Raw genomic sequence first — 22,828 nt, forward strand, 5'->3', positions numbered from 1 at the left:
TTTAATAGAGTGGGTTAGGTCTGCTCTATACCAAATTAGAATATACCCTGAGTCCCTTCCCTGTTTCACACCTGGTAGTTTGGTGGATGGGACTACCAGCTCTCTGTAACCTAGAGGGACACCAGTGGGGCCGTCTCCTCTATACCATGTTTCTTATACGAGGACAACGTCTGTATTTCCTATTGCTTTGGTGAAGTTTAGGTTCCATCTTTTTAGTCCAATGACCTCAGACCTTGTATATTCCAGGATGAGATAGTAAAAGCTTTATCTTCCATAGTGTCTAGTGTTGCTTTATTTCTCTGTCTCTGTCTCTCTCTCTCTCTCTCTGTCTCTCTCTCTCTCTCTCTCTCTCTCTCTCTCTCTCTCTCTCTCTCTCTCTCTCTCTCTCTCTCTCTCTCTCTCTCTCTGTCTCTGTCTCTGTCTCTGTCTCTCTCTCTCTGTCTCTCTCTCTCTGTCTCTCTCTCTCTCTCTCTCTCTCGCTCGCCTGTGTGTGTGTCCCACTTACCTGTGTATGGCATGCTTGGCATTACACTGTGACCCACTCTAACTTAATATTTTCCTTGCTTCGGCCTTGGGGCTATGATCGTTGTGGACAGCGCACCTTCCACCAGTGCTGGGTGGAGCGCAGTACATCAAGAACCCTACAGAAAAGTTCAAAAGCACATAGATACTTACATACAGTACACACACCACACACACACACATACATACATACAATCACAAGAAAAGCACATTTTCTGTCCATAAAAATAACATAAAATTGATCAGAAATACAGTGTAGACATTGTTAATGCTGTAAATGACTATTATAGCTGGAAACAGCTGATTTTTAATGGAATATCTACATAGGCGTACAGAGGCCCATTATCAGCAACCATCACTCCTGTGTTCCAATGGCACGTTGTGTTAGTTAATCCAAGTTTATAATTTTAAAAGGCTAATTGATCATTAGAAAAACATTTTGCAATTATGTTAGCACAGCTGAAAACTGTTGTGCTGATTCCCAACGCACTTGACGACCAGTTCTTATAGCCTTTAGCCGTACCCTTATCCTACTCCTCCTCTGGTGATGTAGAGGTTAACCCAGGCCCTGTAGCCCCCAGTACTACACCTTATCCCCAGGCGCTCTCATTTGTTGACTTCTATAACCGTAAAAACCTTGGTTTTATGCATGTTAACATCAGAAGCCTCCTCCCTAAGTTTGTTTTATTCACTGCTTTAGCACACTCCGCCAACCCTGATGTCCTAGCCTTGTCTGAATCCTGGCTTAGGAAGGCCACCAAAAATTCGGAAATTTCCATCCCCAGCTCTAACATTTTCCGTCAAGATAGAACTGGCAAAGGGGGCGGAGTTGCAATCTACTGCAGAGATAGTCTGCAGAGTTCTGTCATACTATCCAGGTCTGTGCCCAAACAGTTCGAACTTCTACTTTTAAAAATCCACCTTTCCAGAAATAAGTCTCTCACTGTTGCCCCTTGTTATAGACCCCCCCTCAGCCCCCAACTGTGCCCTGGACACCATACAGTTGAGGTCGGAAGTTTACATACACTTAGGTTGGAGCATTAAAACTCATTTTTCAACCACTCCACAAATTTCTTGTTAACAAACTATATTTTTGGCATGTCGGTTAGGACATCTACTTTGTGCATGACACAAGTCATTTTTCCAACAATTGTTTACAGACAGATTATTTCACTTATATCACAACTCCAGTGGGTCAGAAGTTTACATACACTAAGTTAACTATGCCTTTAAACAGCATGGAAAATTTCAGAAAATTATGTCATGGCTTTTGAAGCTTCTGCTAGGCTAATTGACATCATTTGAGTCAATTGGAGGTATACCTGTGGATGTATTTCAAGGCCTATCTTCAAACTTGGTGGATCTTTGCTTGAGATCATGGGAAAATCAAAAGAAATCAGCCAAGACCTCAGAAAAAAAATTGTAGACCTCCACAAGTCTGGTTCATCCTTGGGAGCAATTTCCAGACCCCTGAAGGTACCACGTTCATCTGTACAACCAGCAGCCATCATACCACTCAGGATGAACATACCTTGGTGCGAAAAGTGCAAATCAATCCCAGAACAACAGCAAAGGACCTTGTGAAGATGCTGGAGGAAACAGGTACAAAAGTATCTATATCCACAGTAAAACGAGTCCAATATCGACATAACCTGAAAGGCCACTCAGCAAGGATGAAGACACCGCTCCAAAACCACCATAAAAAAGGGCAGACTACGGTTTGCAACTGCACATGGGGACAAAGAATGTACTTTTTGGAGACATGTCCTCTGGTCTGATGAAACAAAAATAGTACTGTTTGGCCATAATGACCATCGTTATGTTTGGAGGAAAAAGGGGGAGAAGAACACCATCCCAACCGTGAAGCACAGGAGGGACTGCAGGAGGGACTGGTGCACTTCACGAAATAGATTGCGTCATGAGGGAGGGAAATTATGTGGATATATTGAAGAAACATCTCAAGACATCAGTCAGGAAGTTAAAGCTTGGTCGCAAATAGTCTTCCAAATGGACAATGACCCCAAGCATACTTCCAAAGTTGTGTCAAAATGGCTTAAGGACAACAAAGTCAAGGTATTGGAGTGGCCATCACAAATCCCTGACCTCAATCCTATAGAAAATGTGTGGGTTCAGAACTGAAAAAGTGTGTGCGAGCAAGGAGGCCTACAAACCTGACTCAGTTACACCAGCTCTGTCAGGAGGAATGGGCAAAAACTCACCCAACTTATTGTGGGAAGCTTGTGGACGGCTACCCGAAACATTTGACCCAAGTTAAACAATTTCAAGGTAATGCTACCAAATACTAATTGAGTGTATGTAATCTTCTGACCCACTGGGAATGTGATAAAATAAATAAAAGCTGAAATAAATAATTCCCTCTACTATTATTCTGACATTTCACATTCTTAAAATAAAGTGGTGATTCTAACTGACATAAGACAGGGAATTTTTACTACGATTAAATGTCAGGAATGATGAAAAACTGAGTTTAAATGTATTTGGCTAAGGTGTATGTAAACCTCCGACTTCAACTTTATGTGAATTGATTGCCCCCCATCTATCTTCAGAGTTCGTACTGTTAGGTGACATTAACTGGGATATTCTTAACACCCCGGCCGTCCTACGATCTAAGCTAGATGTCCTCAATCCCACACAAATTATCAAGGAACCTACCAGGTACAACCCTAAATCCGTAAACTTGGGCACCCTCATGGATATCATCCTGCCCTCCAAATACACCTCTGCTGTCTTCAACCAGGATCTCAGTGATCACTGCCTCATTGCCTGCATCTGTAATGGGTCTGTGGTCAAACGACCACCCCTCATCACTGTCAAACGCTCTGTAAAATACTTCAGCGAGTGTGCCTTTCTAATCAACATGGCCCGGGTATCCTGGAAGGATACTGACCTCATCCCATCAGTAGAGGATGCCTGGTTGTTCTTTAAAAGTGCTTTCCTCACCATCTTAAATAAGCATGCCCCGTTCAAAAAATGTAGAACTAAGAACAGATATAGCCCCTGGTTCACTCCAGACCTGTCTGCCCTTGACCAGCACAAAAACATCCTGTGGCGTACTGCATTAGCACCAAATAGCCCCCGCGATATGCAACTTTTCAGGGAAATCAGGAACCGATATACACAGTCAGTTAGGAAAGCAAAAGCTAGCTTTTTCAAACAGAAATTCGCATCCTGTAGCACTATTTCCAAAAAGTTCTGGGACACTGTAAAGTCCATGGAGAATAAGATCACCTCCTCCCAGCTGCCAACTGCACTGAGGCTAGGAAACGCTGTCACCACCGATCAATCTACGATAATCAAGAATTTCAATAAACATTCATCTACGGCCTGCCATGCTTTCCACCTGGCTACCCCTACCCCGGACAACAGCTCTGCACCCCCCACAGCAACTTCTCCAAGCCCCCGTCCCCGTCCCCGCTTTTCTTTCACCCAAATCCAGATAGCTGATGTTCTGAAAGAGCTGCAAAATCTGGACCCCTACAAATCAGCTGGGATAGACAATCTGGACCCTCTCTTTCTAAAATTATCCACCGCAGTTGCTACTAGCCTGTTCAACCTCTCTTTCGTGTCGTCTGAGATCGCTAAAGATTTGAAAGCTGCCGCGGTCATCCCCCTCTTCAAAAGGGGGAGACACTCTAGACCCAAACTGTTACAGACCTATATACATCCTGCCCTGCCTTTCAAAAGTCTTCGAAAGCCAAGTTAACAAACAGATCACTGACCATTTTGAATCCCATCATACCTTCTCCGCTATTCAATCTGGTTTCCGAGCTGGTCATGGGTGTACCTCAGCCACGCCCAAGGTCCTAAATGATATCATAACCGCCATCGATAAATAACAGTACTGTGCGGCCGTCTTCATCGACCTGGCCAAGGCTTTCGACTCTGTCAATCACCGCATTCTTTTCGGCAGACTCAATAGCCTTGGTATCTCAAATGACTGCCTCGCCTGGTTCACCAACTACTTCTCAGATAGAGTTCAGTGTGTCAAATCGGAGGACCTGTTGTCCGGACCTCTGACAGTCTCTATGGGGGTACCACAGGGTTCAAATCTCGAGCCGACTCTTTTCTCTGTATATATCAACGATGTCGCTCTTGCTGCGGGTGATTCCCTGATCCACCTCTACGCAGACTATACCATTCTGTATACATCTAGCCCTTCTTTTTACACTGTGTTAACAAACCTCCAAACGAGCTTCAATGCCATACAACACTCCTTCCGTGGCCTCCAACTGCTCTTTAAAGCTAGTAAAACTAAATGCATGCTCTTCAACCGATCGCTGCCCACACCTGCCCGCCCGACTAGCATCACTACTCTGGACGGTTCTGACTTAGAATATGTGGACAACTACAAATACCTAGGTGTCTGGTTAGACTGTAAACTCTCCTTCCAGACTCACATCAAGCATCTCCAATCCAAAATTAAATCTAGAATCGGCTTCCTATTTCGCAACAAAGCCTCCTTCACTCATGCTGCCAAACATACCCTCGTAAAACTGACCGTCCTACCGATCCTTGACTTCGGCGATGTCATTTACAAAATAGCCTCCAACACTCTATTCTGCAAATTGGATTCAGTCTATCACAGTGCCATCCGTTTTGTCACCAAAGCCCCATATACTACCCACCACTGCGACCTTTATGCTCTCTTTGGCTGGCCCTCGTTTCATATTCGTCGCCAAACCCACTGGCTCCAGGTCATCTATAAGTCTTTGCTAGGTAAAGCCCAGCCTTATCTCAGCTCACTGGTCACCATAGCAACACCCACCCATAGAACGCACTCCAGCAGGTATATCTCACTGGTCATCCTCAAAGCCAACACCTGCTTTGGTCGCCTTTCCTTACAGTTCTCTGCTGCCAATGACTGGAACGAATTGCAAAAATCACTGAAGCTGGAGACTTATATCTCCCTCACTAACTTTAAGCATCAGCTGTCAAAGCAGCTTACCGATCACTGCACCTGTACACAGCCCATCTGTAAATAGCCCACCCAATTACCTCATCCCCATATTGTTATTTATTTGCTCTTTTGCACCCCAGTATCTCTACTTGCGCATCATCATCTGCACATCTATCACTCCAGTGTTAATGCTAAATTGTAATTATTTTGCCACTATGGCCTATTTATTGCCTTACCTCCCTAATCTTCTACATTTGCACACACTGAATATAGATCTTTCTACTGTGTTATTGACTGTACGTTTGTTTATGTGTAACTCTGTATTGTTTTTGTCGCACTGCTTTGCTTTATCTTGGCCAGGTCGCAGTTGTAAATGAGAACTTGTTCTCAACTGGCCTACCTGGTTAAATAAAGGTGAAATAAATAAATACATTAAAAAAAATAAGCAATACAACTGGCCTTCTTTAGACTAGTTGGGTATCTGGAGCATCAGCATTTGTGGGTTCGATTACAGGCTCAAAATGGCTAGAAACAAAGAATTATCAGTCAGTGTGTTCTTGTTCTGAGAAATAAAGGCTATTCCATGCAAGAAATTGCCAAGAAACTGAAGATCTCGTACAACACCGTGTACTACTCCCTTCACAGAACAGCGCAAATTGTCTCTATCCAGAATAGAAAGGGGAGTGGGAGGCCCCGTTGCACAACTGAGCAAGAGGTCAAGTACATTAGAGTCTCTAGTTTGAGAAACAGACGCCTCATAAGTCCTCAACGGCAGCTTCATTAAATAGTACTTGCAAAACACCAGTCTCAACGTCAATAGTGAAGAGGCAACTCCGGGATGCTGGCCTTCTAGGCAGAGTTCCTCTGTCCAGTGTCTGTGTTATTTTGCCCATCTTAATCTTTTCTTTTTATTGGCCAGTGTGGGATATGGCTTTTTCTTTGCAACTCTGCCTAGAAGGCCAGTATTCCGGAGTTGCCTATCCACTGTTGATGTTAAGACTGGTGTTTTGCGGGTACTATTTAATGAAGCTGCCGTTGAGTTTGTTTCTCAAACTAGACCCTCTTACGTACTTGTCCTCTTGCTCAGTTGTGCACCTCCCACTCCTCTTTCTATTCTGGTTAGAGCCAGTTTGCGCTGTTCTGTGAAGGGAGTAGTACACGGTGTTGTACGAGATCTTCAGTTTCTTGGCAATTTCTCCCATGGAATCCCATGGCCTTCATTTCTCAGAACAAGAATAGACTGACGGGTTTCAGAAGGAAGTTCTTTGTTTCTGGCCATTTTGAGCCTGTAATCAAACCCACAAATGCTGATGCTCCAGATACTCAACTAGTCTAAAGAAGGCCAGTTGTATTGCTTCTTTAATCAGAACAGTTTTCAGCTGTGCTGACATAATTGCAAAAGGGTTTTCTAATGATCAATTAACCTTTTAAAAATGATAAACTTGGATTAGCTAACACAGGAGTGATGGTTGCTGATAATGGGCCTCTGTACGCCTATGTAGATATTTCATTAAAAATCAGCTGTTTCCAGCTACAATAGTCCTTCACACCATTAACAATGTCTAGACTGTATTTCTGATCAATTTGATGTTATTTCAATGGACAAAAATTAGCTTTTTCTTTCAAAAACAAGGACTTTTTTTAAGTGACCCCAAACTTTTGAACGGTAGTGTATATACACACACACACACACACACACACACACACACACACACACACACACACACACACACACACACACACACACACATACACAGACACACACACACATACACAATTGCCTTTGTGACCTTAGTGGGAGGCCCCACTCCACCCCACCTTATCAGTCCAAACCCGCCTCAACCAAAATGCATTAGCATTTGTGTATCATAAATATGGAAAAGGACCTTTGCACAGTGAGAGATAACGGGCTCCGTTCCTGTATTCTCGATTAGGGAATGCCAGTCTGCTTCGGCCTGATAATTGGCGACATTGCAATACCAAAATGGTCTGAAAGGGTCACGTTGTCTGTGTGGAGCACCAATCCAGCCACTCTAAGTTATTGAACATATCCTTTTCATTTAATGCAAAACTATTTCGTCACTGACTTGCAACAAATGGCCGAGGTTTCTTGTGTAAGATGATGGTTCGATGCAAAAAATAATTTATTTTGGTTATGAGTTATTCTTCACTTATGTATTAGTTTGTTTGAAATTGTATTTTAAAGAAACAGCAAAGGCTATTTAAATTCTGCAACGACTCAGATATTATCAGAAGCTGACATGTAAAGTCAGTAAATTTGACTGTGGTGTGGGTAGGGTGCCAATGCTTTTAAGATTATTATTTTTTTGCATTAAAATGAAACTGCATGAATAATCAATTGGGAAATTAAATGTGACAGAAATTCTAACAACATTGCAATCGGTTTTACGTCAATTAATTAAGTGACACATGTGTTCCAGTCTCACTGCTGTTCTTGATCTTAACGAAGTGTCTTCCGTAGGTCTTTTGATCACTGTCTTTGTATTTGGTACAATGTTAACTTCCTGTATGTTATTAGTTTCAATATGCTACTGCTAGAAATCGACCCTGTATGTCCCATGTATAGAGATCCATATGATTCATATTAGTGTTTGTATTTAGTTCCGTGGGTCAATTACCATCCAAGTCATTCAGAGGTGTCTCAAATTAATACACGGGACCTCGTTTCTATCGTTTCATTTATGCAAGGTTATCGTCAATAACTCATCCAAAGTAAAATGTTAAAGAGTAATTGCTTTCTCTTTAAACTGTTTTTCCCCAAAGGGACCTAAGGGAGAAACTTTCCATAGACTACGGATCAGAGAGAGAGTTCCTATTCCTGCATAACCAATGTTTCCAGCTGAAGGTTCATGAGTAAGTACCTCTCACTTTAACCCTTTAAACTCCACTCTGGGGTTGTACAGTTGCATTATTTTTGGGGTTGGCAGCAACTTATAAACCCGTTACAGTCGGTGTAAAACCTTCCGTGAGAAGAACCGGTCTTTGGAACGGTGATAGTAATGAATGGAACAATTATTAATTGTCTTCAGATATACTTTGTCTGCATTAATTGAGTCCAACACTCAGTAAGGAAACTGTCTGTTGAAAAAATGATGATTGACATGGTCAATAGATGGTAGGTTGAAGGGAATTCTACATTCCGACATATACTGTACAGTGGATATCCAACTGACAGTGGCTATTCATACTAAAGGTGCCCATAGACCCTAGAGCCTCGTTGTATTAAGACATGATGGTCGGTGTGATTCTGGACCAGGTCTCTCTTGTAAAATAGATTGTTTATCTCAGTGAGACTCACCTGTATAAATAACGATGATATTAAAAAACACAGCCGGAGATTTGCAGGTCGGTCTTCCTACCTTGAAGACTTGTAGCCATATTACCTCAGTCAACCTGAGCCAACTCAGGTAAATATCTTCTGGAGAACTGTAAATCAGCCTGGAGGAGAAGCTAAGCGGCTAAATCAACTCAATTTAATCAACAGTACGGCTTCTTTCACTTCCCTGCCTGTCTCCCTATGGCCTCAGTCTGTGTAGAATCTGTTCTCTTCAGAATTGCTTGCCAGCTGGAGTCTTCTGAGCCTGTGGGTGGTTGCAATTTTAAAAGATTAAAATAAAAATGATCTGAGATCTCGCTGCAAATACGTTCCGGGCCTTGGTTACGGAGTCCGTGGTTACCAATTCTCTCACAATACCAAGTGCACACTTTCTCTCTCACACTACCAAGTGCACACTTTCTCTCTCACACTACGAAGTGCACACTTTCTCTCTCACACTACCAAGTGCACACTTTCTCTCTCACACTACCAAGTGCACACTTTCTCTCTCACACTACCAAGTGCACACTTTCTCTCTCACACTACCAAGTGCACACTTTCTCTCTCTCACTACCAAGTGCACACTTTCTCTCTCACACTACCAAGTCCACACTTTCTCTCTCACACTACCAAGTGCACACTTTCTCTCTCACACTACCAAGTGCACACTTTCTCTCTCACACTACCAAGTGCACACTTTCTCTCTCACACTACCAAGTGCACACTTTCTCTCTCACACTACCAAGTGCACACTTTCTCTCTCACACTACCAAGTCCACACTTTCTCTCTCACACTACCAAGTGCACACTTTCTCTCTCACACTACCAAGTGCACACTTTCTCTCTCACACTACCAAGTCCACACTTTCTCTCTCACACTACCAAGTGCACACTTTCTCTCTCACACTACCAAGTGCACACTTTCTCTCTCACACTACCAAGTCCACACTTTCTCTCTCACACTACCAAGTGCACACTTTCTCTCTCACACTACCAAGTCCACACTTTCTCTCTCACACCACCAAGTGCACACTTTCTCTCTCACAATACCAAGTCCACACTTTCTCTCTCACACTACCAAGTGCACACTTTCTCTCTCACACTACCAAGTGCACACTTTCTCTCTCACACTACCAAGTGCACACTTTCTCTCTCACACTACCAAGTGCACACTTTCTCTCTCACACTACCAAGTCCACACTTTCTCTCTCACACTACCAAGTGCACACTTTTGCTGCATTTACCGTGAAAATAATTATAATCTAAAATAATGTTTCAGTCTTGGCTACTGCAACGTCTTTTCTTTTGATATTCTACAGGTATAATACATGTTTACTGGAGATATTCTACAGGTATAATACATGTTTACTAGAGATATTCTACAGGTATAATACATGTTTACTAGAGATATTCTACAGGTATAATACATGTTTACTAGAGATATTCTACAGGTATAATACATGTTTACTGGAGATATTCTACCGGTATAATACATGTTTACTGGAGATATTCTACAGGTATAATACATGTTTACTAGAGATATTCTACAGGTATAATACGTGTTTACTGGAGATATTCTACAGGTATAATACATGTTTACTAGAGATATTCTACAGGTAATACATGTTTACTAGAGATATTCTACAGGTATAATACATGTTTACTAGAGATATTCTACAGGTATAATACATGTTTACTGGAGATATTCTACAGGTATAATACATGTTTACTGGAGATATTCTACAGGTATAATACATGTTTACTAGAGATATTCTACAGGTATAATACATGTTTACTAGAGATATTCTACAGGTATAATACATGTTTACTAGAGATATTCTACAGGTATAATACGTGTTTACTGGAGATATTCTACAGGTATAATACATGTTTACTAGAGATATTCTACAGGTATAATACATGTTTACTGGAGATATTCTACAGGTATAATACATGTTTACTAGAGATATTCTACAGGTATAATACGTGTTTACTGGAGATATTCTACAGGTATAATACATGTTTACTAGAGATATTCTACAGGTAATACATGTTTACTAGAGATATTCTACAGGTATAATACATGTTTACTAGAGATATTCTACAGGTATAATACATGTTTACTGGAGATATTCTACAGGTATAATACATGTTTACTGGAGATATTCTACAGGTATAATACATGTTTACTAGAGATATTCTACAGGTATAATACATGTTTACTGGATTCATCATGGACTAGATACACAACAAATCGCTTTGTTTGTTTGTTAGTTTTTTAACCCCACTTGATATCTCTATCTCTCTGTCCATGTTCTCTTCACGTACATCTCTACACCCCACTTGATTTGTCTTAACTCAGTTCCACAGCACCAGACAGAAGTTGTGTGTCCAGTTGGCCTATTTCTCTCAATCACGCACTCTACACCCCCGTAGCCGCTCTTTCCTGGGCCTAGAGCGTCACCCCCCCCCCCCCCCCCCCCCCCCCGCCCTCCTTTAAGACACCAGAGAACATAGTCTCTACCAGCTCAAGCGACCCGCCAAACACCCAAGGCGACGTACCAGTCTCCCCTTGCCATGTGCCTTGAACCATGATCCTGAAAAGACGTGGCATTGATAGACACATAAACCCAGGGCCCTCTCGTCTCACTCCCCCGCGCCCCCCGTGCCCCCCGTGGACCGCCAGCATCGCTCCGAATCCATTCCGATAATGGAAAGAATCTCTCCTCCTCTCCCACTTCTTGATAATCAGTAGAAGTCTTCTCTCATCCACCTCCTTTGTGTTTAGATGGCTCATCCTCCTCCCTTTGTGTTTAGATGTCTCATCCTCCTCCCTTTGTGTTTAGATGTCTCATCCTCCTCCCTTTGTGTTTAGATGGCTCATCCTCCCTTTGTGTTTAGATGGCTCATCCACCTCCCTTGTGTTTAGATGGCTCATCCACCTCCCGTGTGTTCAGATTGCTCATCCACCTCCCTTGTGTTTAGATGGCTCACCCACCTCCCTTTGTGTTTAGATGGCTCATCCACCTCCCTTTGTGTTTAGATGGCTCATCCACCTCCCCTTGTGTTTAGATGGCTCATCCACCTCCCTTTGTGTTTAGATGGCTCATCCACCTCCCTTTGTGTTTAGATGGCTCATCCTCCTCCCTTGTGTTTAGATGGCTCATCCACCTCCCTTGTGTTCAGATGGCTCATCCACCTCCCTTTATGTTTAGATGGCTCACCCACCTCCCTTGTGTTTAGATGGCTCATCCATCTCCCTTTGTGTTTAGATGGCTCACCCACCTCCCTTTGTGTTTAGATGGCTCATCCACCTCCCTTTGTGTTTAGATGGCTCATCCACCTCCCTTTGTGTTTAGATGGCTCATCCACCTCCCTTTGTGTTTAGATGGCTCATCCACCTCCCTTTATGTTTAGATGGCTCACCCATCTCCCTTGTGTTCAGATGGCTCATCCATCTCCCTTGTGTTTAGATGGCTCATCCACCTCCCTTTGTGTTTAGATGGCTCATCCACCTCCCTTTGTGTTTAGATGGCTCATCCACCTCCCTTTGTGTTTAGATGGCTCACCCACCTCCCTTTGTGTTTAGATGGCTCACCCACCTCCCTTTGTGTTTAGATGGCTCATCCACCTCCCTTTGTGTTTAGATGGCTCATCCACCTCCCTTTGTGTTTAGATGGCTCATCCACCTCCCTTTATGTTTAGTTGGCTCACCCACCTCCCTTGTGTTCAGATGGCTCATCCATCTCCCTTGTGTTTAGATGGCTCATCCACCTCCCTTTGTGTTTAGATGGCTCATCCACCTCCCTTGTGTTTAGATGGCTCTCTCTCTCTTTCTGAACAGCAGCCAATATTGGAGAGAAATGCCTGGAGCGGTAAAAGTGAGCTCTGGGAACCCATACACTGCCTATCTTTAATATAACTAATAGTTGTACATTATTTAAATACATTTAATTAATTTCGTACTGGTGCGAGAGCGTTGGTGGAGGATCATTCTGAGACAATGATGGGAGCGGAACGAGTGGCTCAGTGTATTAGATAGCCCTAATGGAGGACAGAAATGACAAAAGCTGATTGAGACACAGAACCCCACACAGACACACATACTCCCCCCCCCCCCTCTCTCTCTCTCTCTCTCTCTCTCTCTCTCTCTCTCTCTCTCTCTCTCTCTCTCTCTCTCTCTCTCTCTCTCTGTCTCTCTCTCTGTCTCTCTCTCTCTCTCTCTCTCTCTCTCTCTCTCTCTCTCTCTCTCTCTCTCTCTCTCTCTCTCTCTCTCTCTCTCTCTCTCTCTCTCTCTCTCTCTCTCTCTCCCGCATACACACATACATACTCTCTTTCTCGCTCACAAACACACACACACTCCACTCACACATACTCTCACACACAGGCACTCAATTCAGCTCAGTTTACTCTTTAAATACTGTTCATAATAACTCAAGTCCTCCTTGTTGATTTGAAGAATGTTCAGTCTCAACTCCTTGTTGATTTGAAGAATGTTCAGTCTCAACTCCTCGTTGATTTGAAGAATGTTCAGTCTCAACTCCTCGTTGATTTGAAGAATGTTCAGTCTCAACTCCTCCTCGTTGATTTGAAGAATGTTCAGTCTCAACTCCTCGTTGATTTGAAGAATGTACAGTCTCAACTCCTTGTTGATTTGAAGAATGTTCAGTCTCAACTCCTCGTTGATTTGAAGAATGTTCAGTCTCAACTCCTCCTTGTTGATTTGAAGAATGTTCTGTCTCAACTCCTCCTTGTTGATTTGAAGAATGTTCAGTCTCAACTCCTCCTTGTTGATTTGAAGAATGTTCAGTCTCAACTCCTTGTTGATTTGAAGAATGTTCAGTCTCAACTCCTTGTTGATTTGAAGAATGTTCAGTCTCAACTCCTCGTTGATTTGAAGAATGTACAGTCTCAACTCCTTGTTGATTTGAAGAATGTTCAGTCTCAACTCCTCGTTGATTTGATGAATGTTCAGTCTCAACTCCTCGTTGATTTGAAGAATGTTCAGTCTCAACTCCTCCTCGTTGATTTGAAGAATGTTCAGTCTCAACTCCTTGTTGATTTGAAGAATGTTCAGTCTCAACTCCTTGTTGATTTGAAGAATGTACAGTCTCAACTCCTTGTTGATTTGAAGAATGTTCAGTCTCAACTCCTTGTTGATTTGAAGAATGTTCAGTCTCAACTCCTCGTTGATTTGAAGAATGTACAGTCTCAACTCCTTGTTGATTTGAAGAATGTTCAGTCTCAACTCCTCGTTGATTTGATGAATGTTCAGTCTCAACTCCTCCTCGTTGATTTGAAGAATGTTCAGTCTCAACTCCTTGTTGATTTGAAGAATGTTCAGTCTCAACTCCTTGTTGATTTGAAGAATGTACAGTCTCAACTCCTTGTTGATTTGATGAATGTTCTGTCTCAACTCCTTGTTGATTTGATAAATGTTCTGTCTCAACTCCTCGTTGATTTGAAGAATGTCAGTCTCAACTCCTTGTTGATTTGAAGAATGTTCAGTCTCAACTCCTTGTTGATTTGAAGAATGTTCAGTCTCAACTCCTTGTTGATTTGAAGAATGTTCTGTCTCAACTCCTCCTTTGTTTGATCACCTCGTAAAGTACGTCCATATGAATAATTTCCCCTATTCCAGTTTCTTAGCCTTCTCTGATGTTAGTCGAGGGAAAATATATCGATACTTGGATTTCAAAGGGAAACATTTCCTTTTGTTGTCGAACACTTTCAAGAAGACAGATTAATGGTGAGATTAGTAGTTGAATGCAGTATAGAGGTGCACTTCAAATTGCCTTGATATAAATCAATTTCTCCACAGGCCGCAAACAACCCAAATCTGAGAAGTAGTTCTGTGTGAATCGTCATGATCTGTTTTCCAATATAACTAGGCCTACAGAAAGGTTTTCACCTCTCTTTCTGCTAAATATTTATTTAAATGAATACACATTTCGCAAACACCCAACTCTAATAATCTCGGAACGTTTCGCACAAAAAGTTAATTTTACGTACCTAAGTCAAGATTGTCACCTCTAGTACGTGGCTCTGTGACGCTTCAGATATCGTCTCGGGAGCCGCAGTTGACGCCACTGAGCAAAGTGTGAAGGAGGACAACCCGTAATATACCTCTCAGAAGTGGAGCTACCTACAGCCAAGTCTTAATACTCCTGTGGATTTGTGGACGTTTCCTCAAAGCAACTTTAAATCGAGGGCCTCGGATTTATGCAATACTGTCAGGTCAGATTCACTCAGCCTTCCAACTGTAGTGGCATTAGAAACGAGTTTGTTGAATGAGTCATGCCTTGTGACAGGAAGGAAGTGAAAAGAGAACGTTTACACAACTCAGTTGGCACTTTCCTGTCTTTAATATCACATATAGGTATAACATAAAATAGGTTCTTTTAGGGGTTCTTTTAGGGGGGGGGGGGGGACAAAGAAACACTATCGAAATCAATGCCTTGAGGGGACAATTTGAGATAGATGCAAGGGAGCCAGTTCAAGCTGGCGTGCGTCGATTGCTTGATGTGGCGACTGCCTCAGGAGTTACCAAGGCGATGTAAACAGTCTGTTAGAGCTCTGGAAGAGCAAATCGAGGTTGGTTAAACCTCAGGGACCGACACATGCAGAAGATTTTGGTGTAATGTATACGTACTGTCATGATATTAGGCATCGTACAGCTCAAGAGCATTTTCTCCCCATTTTCTCAACAGTATCTTTCATGCCATGTTTGTTCCATTGCAGTTTTAGGGCTCAGAATTGAGGCGATCCTCTGCATGTCGATGTTAGGTGTCACGTCGAGTATACAACTGCCTATGTGTGTATTATATATGGCAGACCTGGATTTAAAATAATACTTTTGCTGTGCTTCATTGAGATTTCCTGGCACAATGGGAACCAATAGAATTGTCCCTAAACCCCACCCACTACAGACAGGCTAGAGCAAATTCTCAAACTATTTGAAAGATGGATGGTATGATGCAGCAGGGATATATACTGAACAAAAAAATATAAATACAACATGCAACAATTTCAAAGATTTTACTGAGTTACAGTTCATATGAGGAAATCTGTAAATTTAAATAAAACATTTTATTGTCCCACAGCACAAGGTGCACCTGTGTAATGAGCATGCTGTTTAATCAGCTTCTTGATATGTGACACCTGTCAGGTGGATGGATTATCTCGGCAGTGGAGAAATGCTCACTAACAGGGATGGAAACACATTTGTGCAAAAACATTTGAGGGAAATAATCTTTTTTTTTTTGTGTGTATGGAACATGTCTGGTTTCTTTTATTTCAGCTCATGAAACACAAGACCAATACTTTACATGTTGCGTTTATATTTGTGTTCAGTGTATGTGTGGAGAGGAAGCCAGAAGGCCTGAAGCCCAGTCCATCATAATATGAACGAGTTTAACGACGACAGCTGCGTCAGTTACTTATGCAGATCCACGCCTTGCAGAGCCAGCTCTTTGTCACACTCGGGCAGCTTTTGAAATTATGATAGATGTGGCAGGGACAATGTCGTTAAATGAATGCATGATTTTCAGCGTTAGCGTTCATAAGTTACCCCAGAAATTAATTCATTTCAAAGGTCACATTTGGTCGATTGTCAATAAGAAGAGGGTCTCTTACACACTCAGGCACATCCACTAATCAAGTAGTTGACCGCAGGATTGATGTCATAGAGAATAATACATCTTCAATCAAGGGGCTGAAGGTGAAATGACCGTCTGAATTGCTCTATTTAATAACTGCTATTAAAAGTCTTCTCCTCATTAGAATATGCCTCTGCATAAATGTCCTGGTAAGTAGTGCAGTGGAGAACAGCAGTGTACCACGTATCCTACATCCAAGTAGTCTTGCATGGAGTCTACTACATCTACCAAGTAGTCTTACATGGAGTCTACTACATCTACCAAGTAGTCTTACATGGAGTCTACTACATCTACCAAGTAGTCTTACGTGGAGTCTACTACATCTACCAAGTAGTCTTACATGGAGTCTACTACATCTACCAAGTAGTCTTACGTGGAGTCTACTACATCTACCAAGTAGTCTTACGTGGAGTCTACTACATCTACCAAGTAGTCTTACGTGGAGTCTACTACATCTACCAAGTAGTCTTACATGGAGTCTACTACATCTACCAAGTAGTCTTACGTGGAGTCTACTACATCTACCAAGTAGTATTAAAGGCAATATGCAAAAACAATCCCACTATCAGAGGGCAAGGTCAGAGCTGCTACCATATTGTTTATACCTAGCCAGTTAGTATCTACATATCATAGAGCAGGTTGGAGCTGCTACCATATTGTTTATACCTAGCCAGTTATTATCTACATATCATAGAGCAGGGCGGAGCTGCTACCATGTTGTTTATACCTAGCCAGTTAGTATCTACATATCATAGAGCAGGGCGGAGCTGCTACCATATTGTTTATACCTAGCCAGTTAATATCTACATATCATAGAGCAGGTCAGAGCTGCTACCATATTGTCTATACCTAGCCAGTTAGTATCTACATATCATAGAGCAGTGCAGAGCTGCTACCATATTGTTTATACCTAGCCAGTTAGTATCTACATATCATAGAGCAGGTCAGAGCTGCTACCATATTGTCTATACCTAGCCAGTTAGTATCTACATATCATAGAGCAGGTCGTAGCTGCTACCATGTTGTTTATACCTAGCCAGTTATTATCTACATATCATAGAGCAGGTCAGAGCTGCTACCATGTTGTTTATACCTAGCCAGTTAGTATCTACATATCATAGAGCAGGGCGGAGCTGCTACCATGTTGTTTATACCTAGCCAGTTGGTATCTACATATCATATAGCAGGTTGGAGCTGCTACCATATTGTTTATACCTAGCCAGTTAGTATCTACATATCATAGAGCAGGGTGGAGCTGTTACCATGTTGTTTATACCTAGCCAGTTAGTATCTACATATCATAGAGCAGGTCGGAGCTGCTACCATGTTGTTTATACCTAGCCAGTTAGTATCTACATATCATAGAGCAGTGCAGAGCTGCTACCATATTGTTTATACCTAGCCAGTTAGTATCTACATATCATAGAGCAGGTCAGAGCTGCTACCATGTTGTTTATACCTAGCCAGTTAGTATCTACATATCATAGAGCAGTGCAGAGCTGCTACCATGTTGTTTATACCTAGCCAGTTAGTATCTACATATCATAGAGCAGGTCAGAGCTGCTACCATGTTGTTTATACCTAGCCAGTTATCTACATATCATAGAGCAGGGCGGAGCTGCTACCATATTGTTTATACCTAGCCAGTTAGTATCTACATATCATAGAGCAGGTCAGAGCTGCTACCATATTGTTTATACCTAGCCAGTTAGTATCTACATATCATAGAGCAGGGTGGAGCTGCTACCATATTGTTTATACCTAGCCAGTTATTATCTACATATCATAGAGCAGGGTGGAGCTGCTACCATACCATATACCCCTAGTTAACCAGACTCCTTATGTATCCCTAGTTAACCAGACTCCTTATGTACCCCTAGTTAACCAGACTCCTTATGTACCCCTAGTTAACCAGACTCCTTATGTATCCCTAGTTAACCAGACTCCGTATGTACCCCTAGTTAACCAGACTCCTTGTGTACCCCTAGTTAACCAGACTCATTATGTACCCCTAGTTAACCAGCCTCCTTATGTACCCCTTGTTAACCAGCCTCCTTATGTACCCCTAGTTAACCAGACTCCTTATGTACCCCTAGTTAACCAGCCTCCTTATGTACCCCTAGTTAACCAGACTCCTTATGTACCCCTAGTTAACCAGACTCCTTAAGTACCCCTAGTTAACCAGGCTCCTTATGTACCCCTAGTTAACCAGACTCCTTATGTACCCCTAGTTAACCAGACTCCTTTTGTACCCCTAGTTAACCAGACTCCTTATGTACCCCTAGTTAACCAGACTCCTTATGTACCCCTAGTTAACCAGACTCCTTATGTACCCCTAGTTAACCAGACTCATTATGTACCCCTAGTTAACCAGCCTCCTTATGTACCCCTAGTTAACCAGACTCCTTTTGTACCCCTAGTTAACCAGCCTCCTTATGTACCCCTAGTTAACCAGCCTCCTTATGTACCCCTAGTTAACCAGACTCCTTATGTACCCCTAGTTAGACCTGCGTTTTTGCATCTCACCGGTAGAAACGGGCCAGCCACATTTCCTGGTTGCCAAAATGCATATCCAGTTGCTGTGAGAAATATGAAAATGTCTGTTTGTAGACAGAACATTCAAACAAAGGATTTTGAAATGGGACGGAAGTCTCAACTGGCGGGGTTTCAATGTCGTCGAATGTTGAAAAGATATGCTATTCCATAGATTTGCCCCTTCACTTCAAAGAGGATTGGCATCCGATCAACCAACATCAGAGCAGCAGAAAAGAAGTCAAGCTGAGGTAACGTAGCTAACCTTACCTAGCTAATTAGCTAGCGAATTACATTTGTTTAACTAAAGCAAAATCTAGCTAGCTAGCTTTAATAATACGATGGCTAGACATTCCAAAGCATATCAATGTAAATAGCCAGCTGCTATCTGGCGATGGTGATTTGTAACTTTGCAAGCTAACGTTAGCTTCATTAGGTTACGTTAGCTAACCGTTAGCTAGCTAACTAACTACCGCAGAGGCTAATGTGTCTATGTGTTCTATTTAGAGTCCGATCCCATCAACAACTGCAGAGGCATCGACATCAAGCTCAGCACCAGGAACTAGTGTAAGTCCCCATTTAAAATCGGACTAACATCTACTACATCTTTCCATGACTCCATGATGAACATGGAAACATGGTCTCTGTCTTGTTGGTCTATTTACAATTAGGCTATAACTTCTACTGTAGTTTCTCTGTATTGTGGACGTTTAGTTGATTGTTCATGCAAGACTTGAAGTCTAAATTGGAGAAGAGGAGGTGTTAGTAAGGGGGGGGGGTAGGTATTGTGTGTGAAGGTTAGTATGCATGATGTATTGACATTTAGGGGGTGGGTGGATATAGTACCTTGTTTGAGTGTGTATTGATGGGGAGAAAGTAGTCAAATGTTTGCTAATCACTGACTAGTGTGAGTCCCACAGACTAATCCCATCTGCGGATGACGTTGAACTTGACACCAGCTTTAGTTGTACAGAGCCTGTAGACCCATTGGATGAAGGATGACCTTGACACCGGCTTTAGTAGTACAGAGCCTGCCTGTACGTTCGTGGCCAAACGTTTTGAGAATGACACAAATATTAATTTTCGCAAAGTTTGCTGCTTCTGTGTCTTTAGATATTTTTATCAGATGTTACTATGGAATACTGAAGTATAATTACAAGCATTTTATCAGTGTCAAAGAATTTTATTGACAATTACATGAAGTTGATGCAAAGAGTCAATATTTGCAGTGTTGACCCTTCTTTTTCAAGACCTCTGCAATCCGCCCTGGCATGCTGTCAATTAACTTCTGGGATACATCCTGACTGATGGCAGCCCATTCTTGCATAATCAATGCTTGGAGTTTGTCAGAATTTGTGGGTTTTTGTTTGTCCACCCGCCTCTTGAGGATTGACCACAAGTTCTCAATGGGATTAAGGTCTGGGGAGTTTCCTGGCCATGGACCCAAAATATCGATGTTTTGTTCCCCAAGCCACTTAGTTATCACTTTTACATTATGGCAAGCTGCTCCATCATGCTGGAAAAGGCATTGTTCATCACCAAACTGTTCCTGGATGGTTGGGAGAAGTTGCTCTCGGAGGATGTGTTGGTACCATTCTTTATTCATGGCTGTGTTCTTAGGCAAAATTGTGAGTAAGCCCACTCCCTTGGCTGAGAAGCAACCCCACACATGAATGGTCTCAGGATGCTTTACTGTTGGCATGACACAGGACTGATGGTAGCGCTCACCTTGTCTTCTCCGAACAAGCTTTTTTCCGGATGCCCCAAACAATCGGAAAGGGGATTCATCAGAGAAAATGACTTTACCCCAGTCCTCAGCAGTCCAATCCTTGTACCTTTTGCAGAATATCAGTCTGTCCCTGATGTTTTTCCTAGAGAAAGGTGGCTTCTTTGTGGCCGTTCTTGACACCAGGCCATCTTCCAAAAGTCTTTGCCTTACTGTGCGTGCAGACGCACTCACACCTGCTTCCTGCCATTCCTGAGCAAGCTCTGTACTGGTGGTGCCCCAATCCCGCAGCTGAATCAACTTTAGGAGACAGTCCTTGCGCTTGCTGGACTTTCTTGGGCGCCCTGAAGTCTTCTTCACAACAATTGAACCACTCTCCTTGAAGTTCTTGATGATCTGATAAATGTTTGATTTGGGTGCAATCTTACTGGCAGCAATATCCTTGCCTGTGAAGCCCTTTTTGTGCCAAGCAATGATGACGGCACTTGCAGGTAACCATGGTTGACAGAGGAAGAACAATGATTCCAAGCACCACCCTCCTTTTGAAGCTTCCAGTCTGTTATTCGAATTCAATCAGCATGACAGAGTGATCTCCAGCCTTGTCCTCGTCAACACTCACACCTGTATTATTGAGAGAATCACTGACATGTTGTCAGCTGGTCCTTTTGTGGCAGGGCTGAAATGCAGTGGAACTGTTTTTTGGGGGATTCAGTTCATTTTCATGGCAAATTAATTTGCAATTAATTGCATTTCATCTAATCACTCTTCATAACATTCTGGAGTATATGCACATTGCCATCATACAAACTGAGGCAGCAGACTTTGTGAAAATTTATATTTGTGTCATTCTCAAAACTTTTGGCCACGACTGTACACCCATTGGATGAAAGATAACCTTGACACCAGCTTTAGTTGTACAGAGCCTGTACACCCATTGGATGAAAGATGACCTTGACATCAGCTTTAGTTGTACAGAGCCTGTACACCCATTGGATGAAAGATGACCTTGACATCAGCTTTAGTAGTACAGAGCCTGTACACCCATTGGATGGAATATTTCAGCCTTTAATAAGCTGAAGCTCAACATCCTCTGACTTTGAAACAAACCAGGACAGCCACAGTTATTTATAAAAGCGCAATACCCTCTTGAAAACAAAAGCACTAATACGCTATAAACTACAAGACAAGTGCTCCTCAAACATTTCACAGCCTTGCAGTCAGTTGTTTGGCATGGGGGAGGGGCTGTTAGTATATACTTCTAGCCTATCTACTCTATTGTTGGCTGTGCTCGTCTACTCAACAGCACAACTGTAGGTGCTTATACACAACATTACAAGACTAGTCCATCTACAAGTCAAGCCCCCCTCAAACTGTTCACAACTTTGCTAACAGCCCATCACAAATCAAATCAAGTTTATTTTATATAGCCCTTCGTACATCAGCTGATATCTCGACGTGCTGTACAGAAACCCAGCCTAAATCCCCAAACAGCAAGCAATGCAGGTGTAGAAGCACGGTGGCTAGGAAAAACTCCCTAGAAAGGCCAAAACCTGGGAAGAAACCTAGAGGAACCAGGCTATGAGGGGTGGCCAGTTCTCTTCTGGCTGTGCCGGGTGGAGATTATAACAGAACATGGCCAAGATGTTCAAAATGTTCATAAATGACAAGCATGGTCAAATAATAATCAGGAATAAATGTCAGTTGGGTTTTTCATAGCCGATCATTAAGAGTTGAAAAGAGCAGGTCTGGGACAAACCAGGACAGCCAAATCACAATGCCCCATTATTGACTCTTGAGTGTAACAAAACACATACCAGTCTATTGTAGCCTTTTTTGTTTACAGATGAACATGGTTTATTGTATGGTTACCACATCCTCATGATCAGTCTTTATGTTTACCACATCCTCATGATCAGTCTTCATGTTTACCACATCCTCATGTTCAGTCTTCATGTTTACCACATCCTCATGATCAGTCTTCATGTTTACCACATCCTCATGATCCGTCTTCATGTTTACCACATCCTCATGATCCGTCTTCATGGTTACCACATCCTCATGATCCGTCTTCAGGTTTACCACATCCTCATGATCCGTCTTCATGTTTACCACATCCTCATGATCAGTCTTCATGG

General features: G+C 42.4%; 1 protein-coding gene across 5 annotated transcripts in view; it reads left to right on the plus strand.

Annotated features, from left to right (window-relative positions):
• Nucleotides 1-22,828, plus strand: part of LOC129865935 (glucosidase 2 subunit beta-like) — a 316,514-nt gene that overhangs the window by 178,813 nt on the left and 114,873 nt on the right. For 3 of the 5 annotated variants that reach the window (XM_055939022.1, XM_055939023.1, XM_055939025.1), the window contains exons 12-14: nucleotides 8,225-8,314; nucleotides 19,143-19,218; nucleotides 19,475-19,534. The exons of 1 other annotated variant lie outside the window; for it this stretch is intronic. In XM_055939022.1, the coding sequence (XP_055794997.1) occupies nucleotides 8,225-8,314; nucleotides 19,143-19,218; nucleotides 19,475-19,534 (226 nt within the window). The remainder of the gene's footprint in view (nucleotides 1-8,224; nucleotides 8,315-19,142; nucleotides 19,219-19,474; nucleotides 19,535-22,828) is intronic. One more of the 5 variants, XM_055939021.1, reaches the window with a different exon arrangement.

The sequence above is a fragment of the Salvelinus fontinalis genome, chromosome 11 (assembly GCF_029448725.1).
Source record: "Salvelinus fontinalis isolate EN_2023a chromosome 11, ASM2944872v1, whole genome shotgun sequence".
Classification (NCBI taxonomy): Eukaryota; Metazoa; Chordata; class Actinopteri; order Salmoniformes; family Salmonidae; genus Salvelinus; species Salvelinus fontinalis.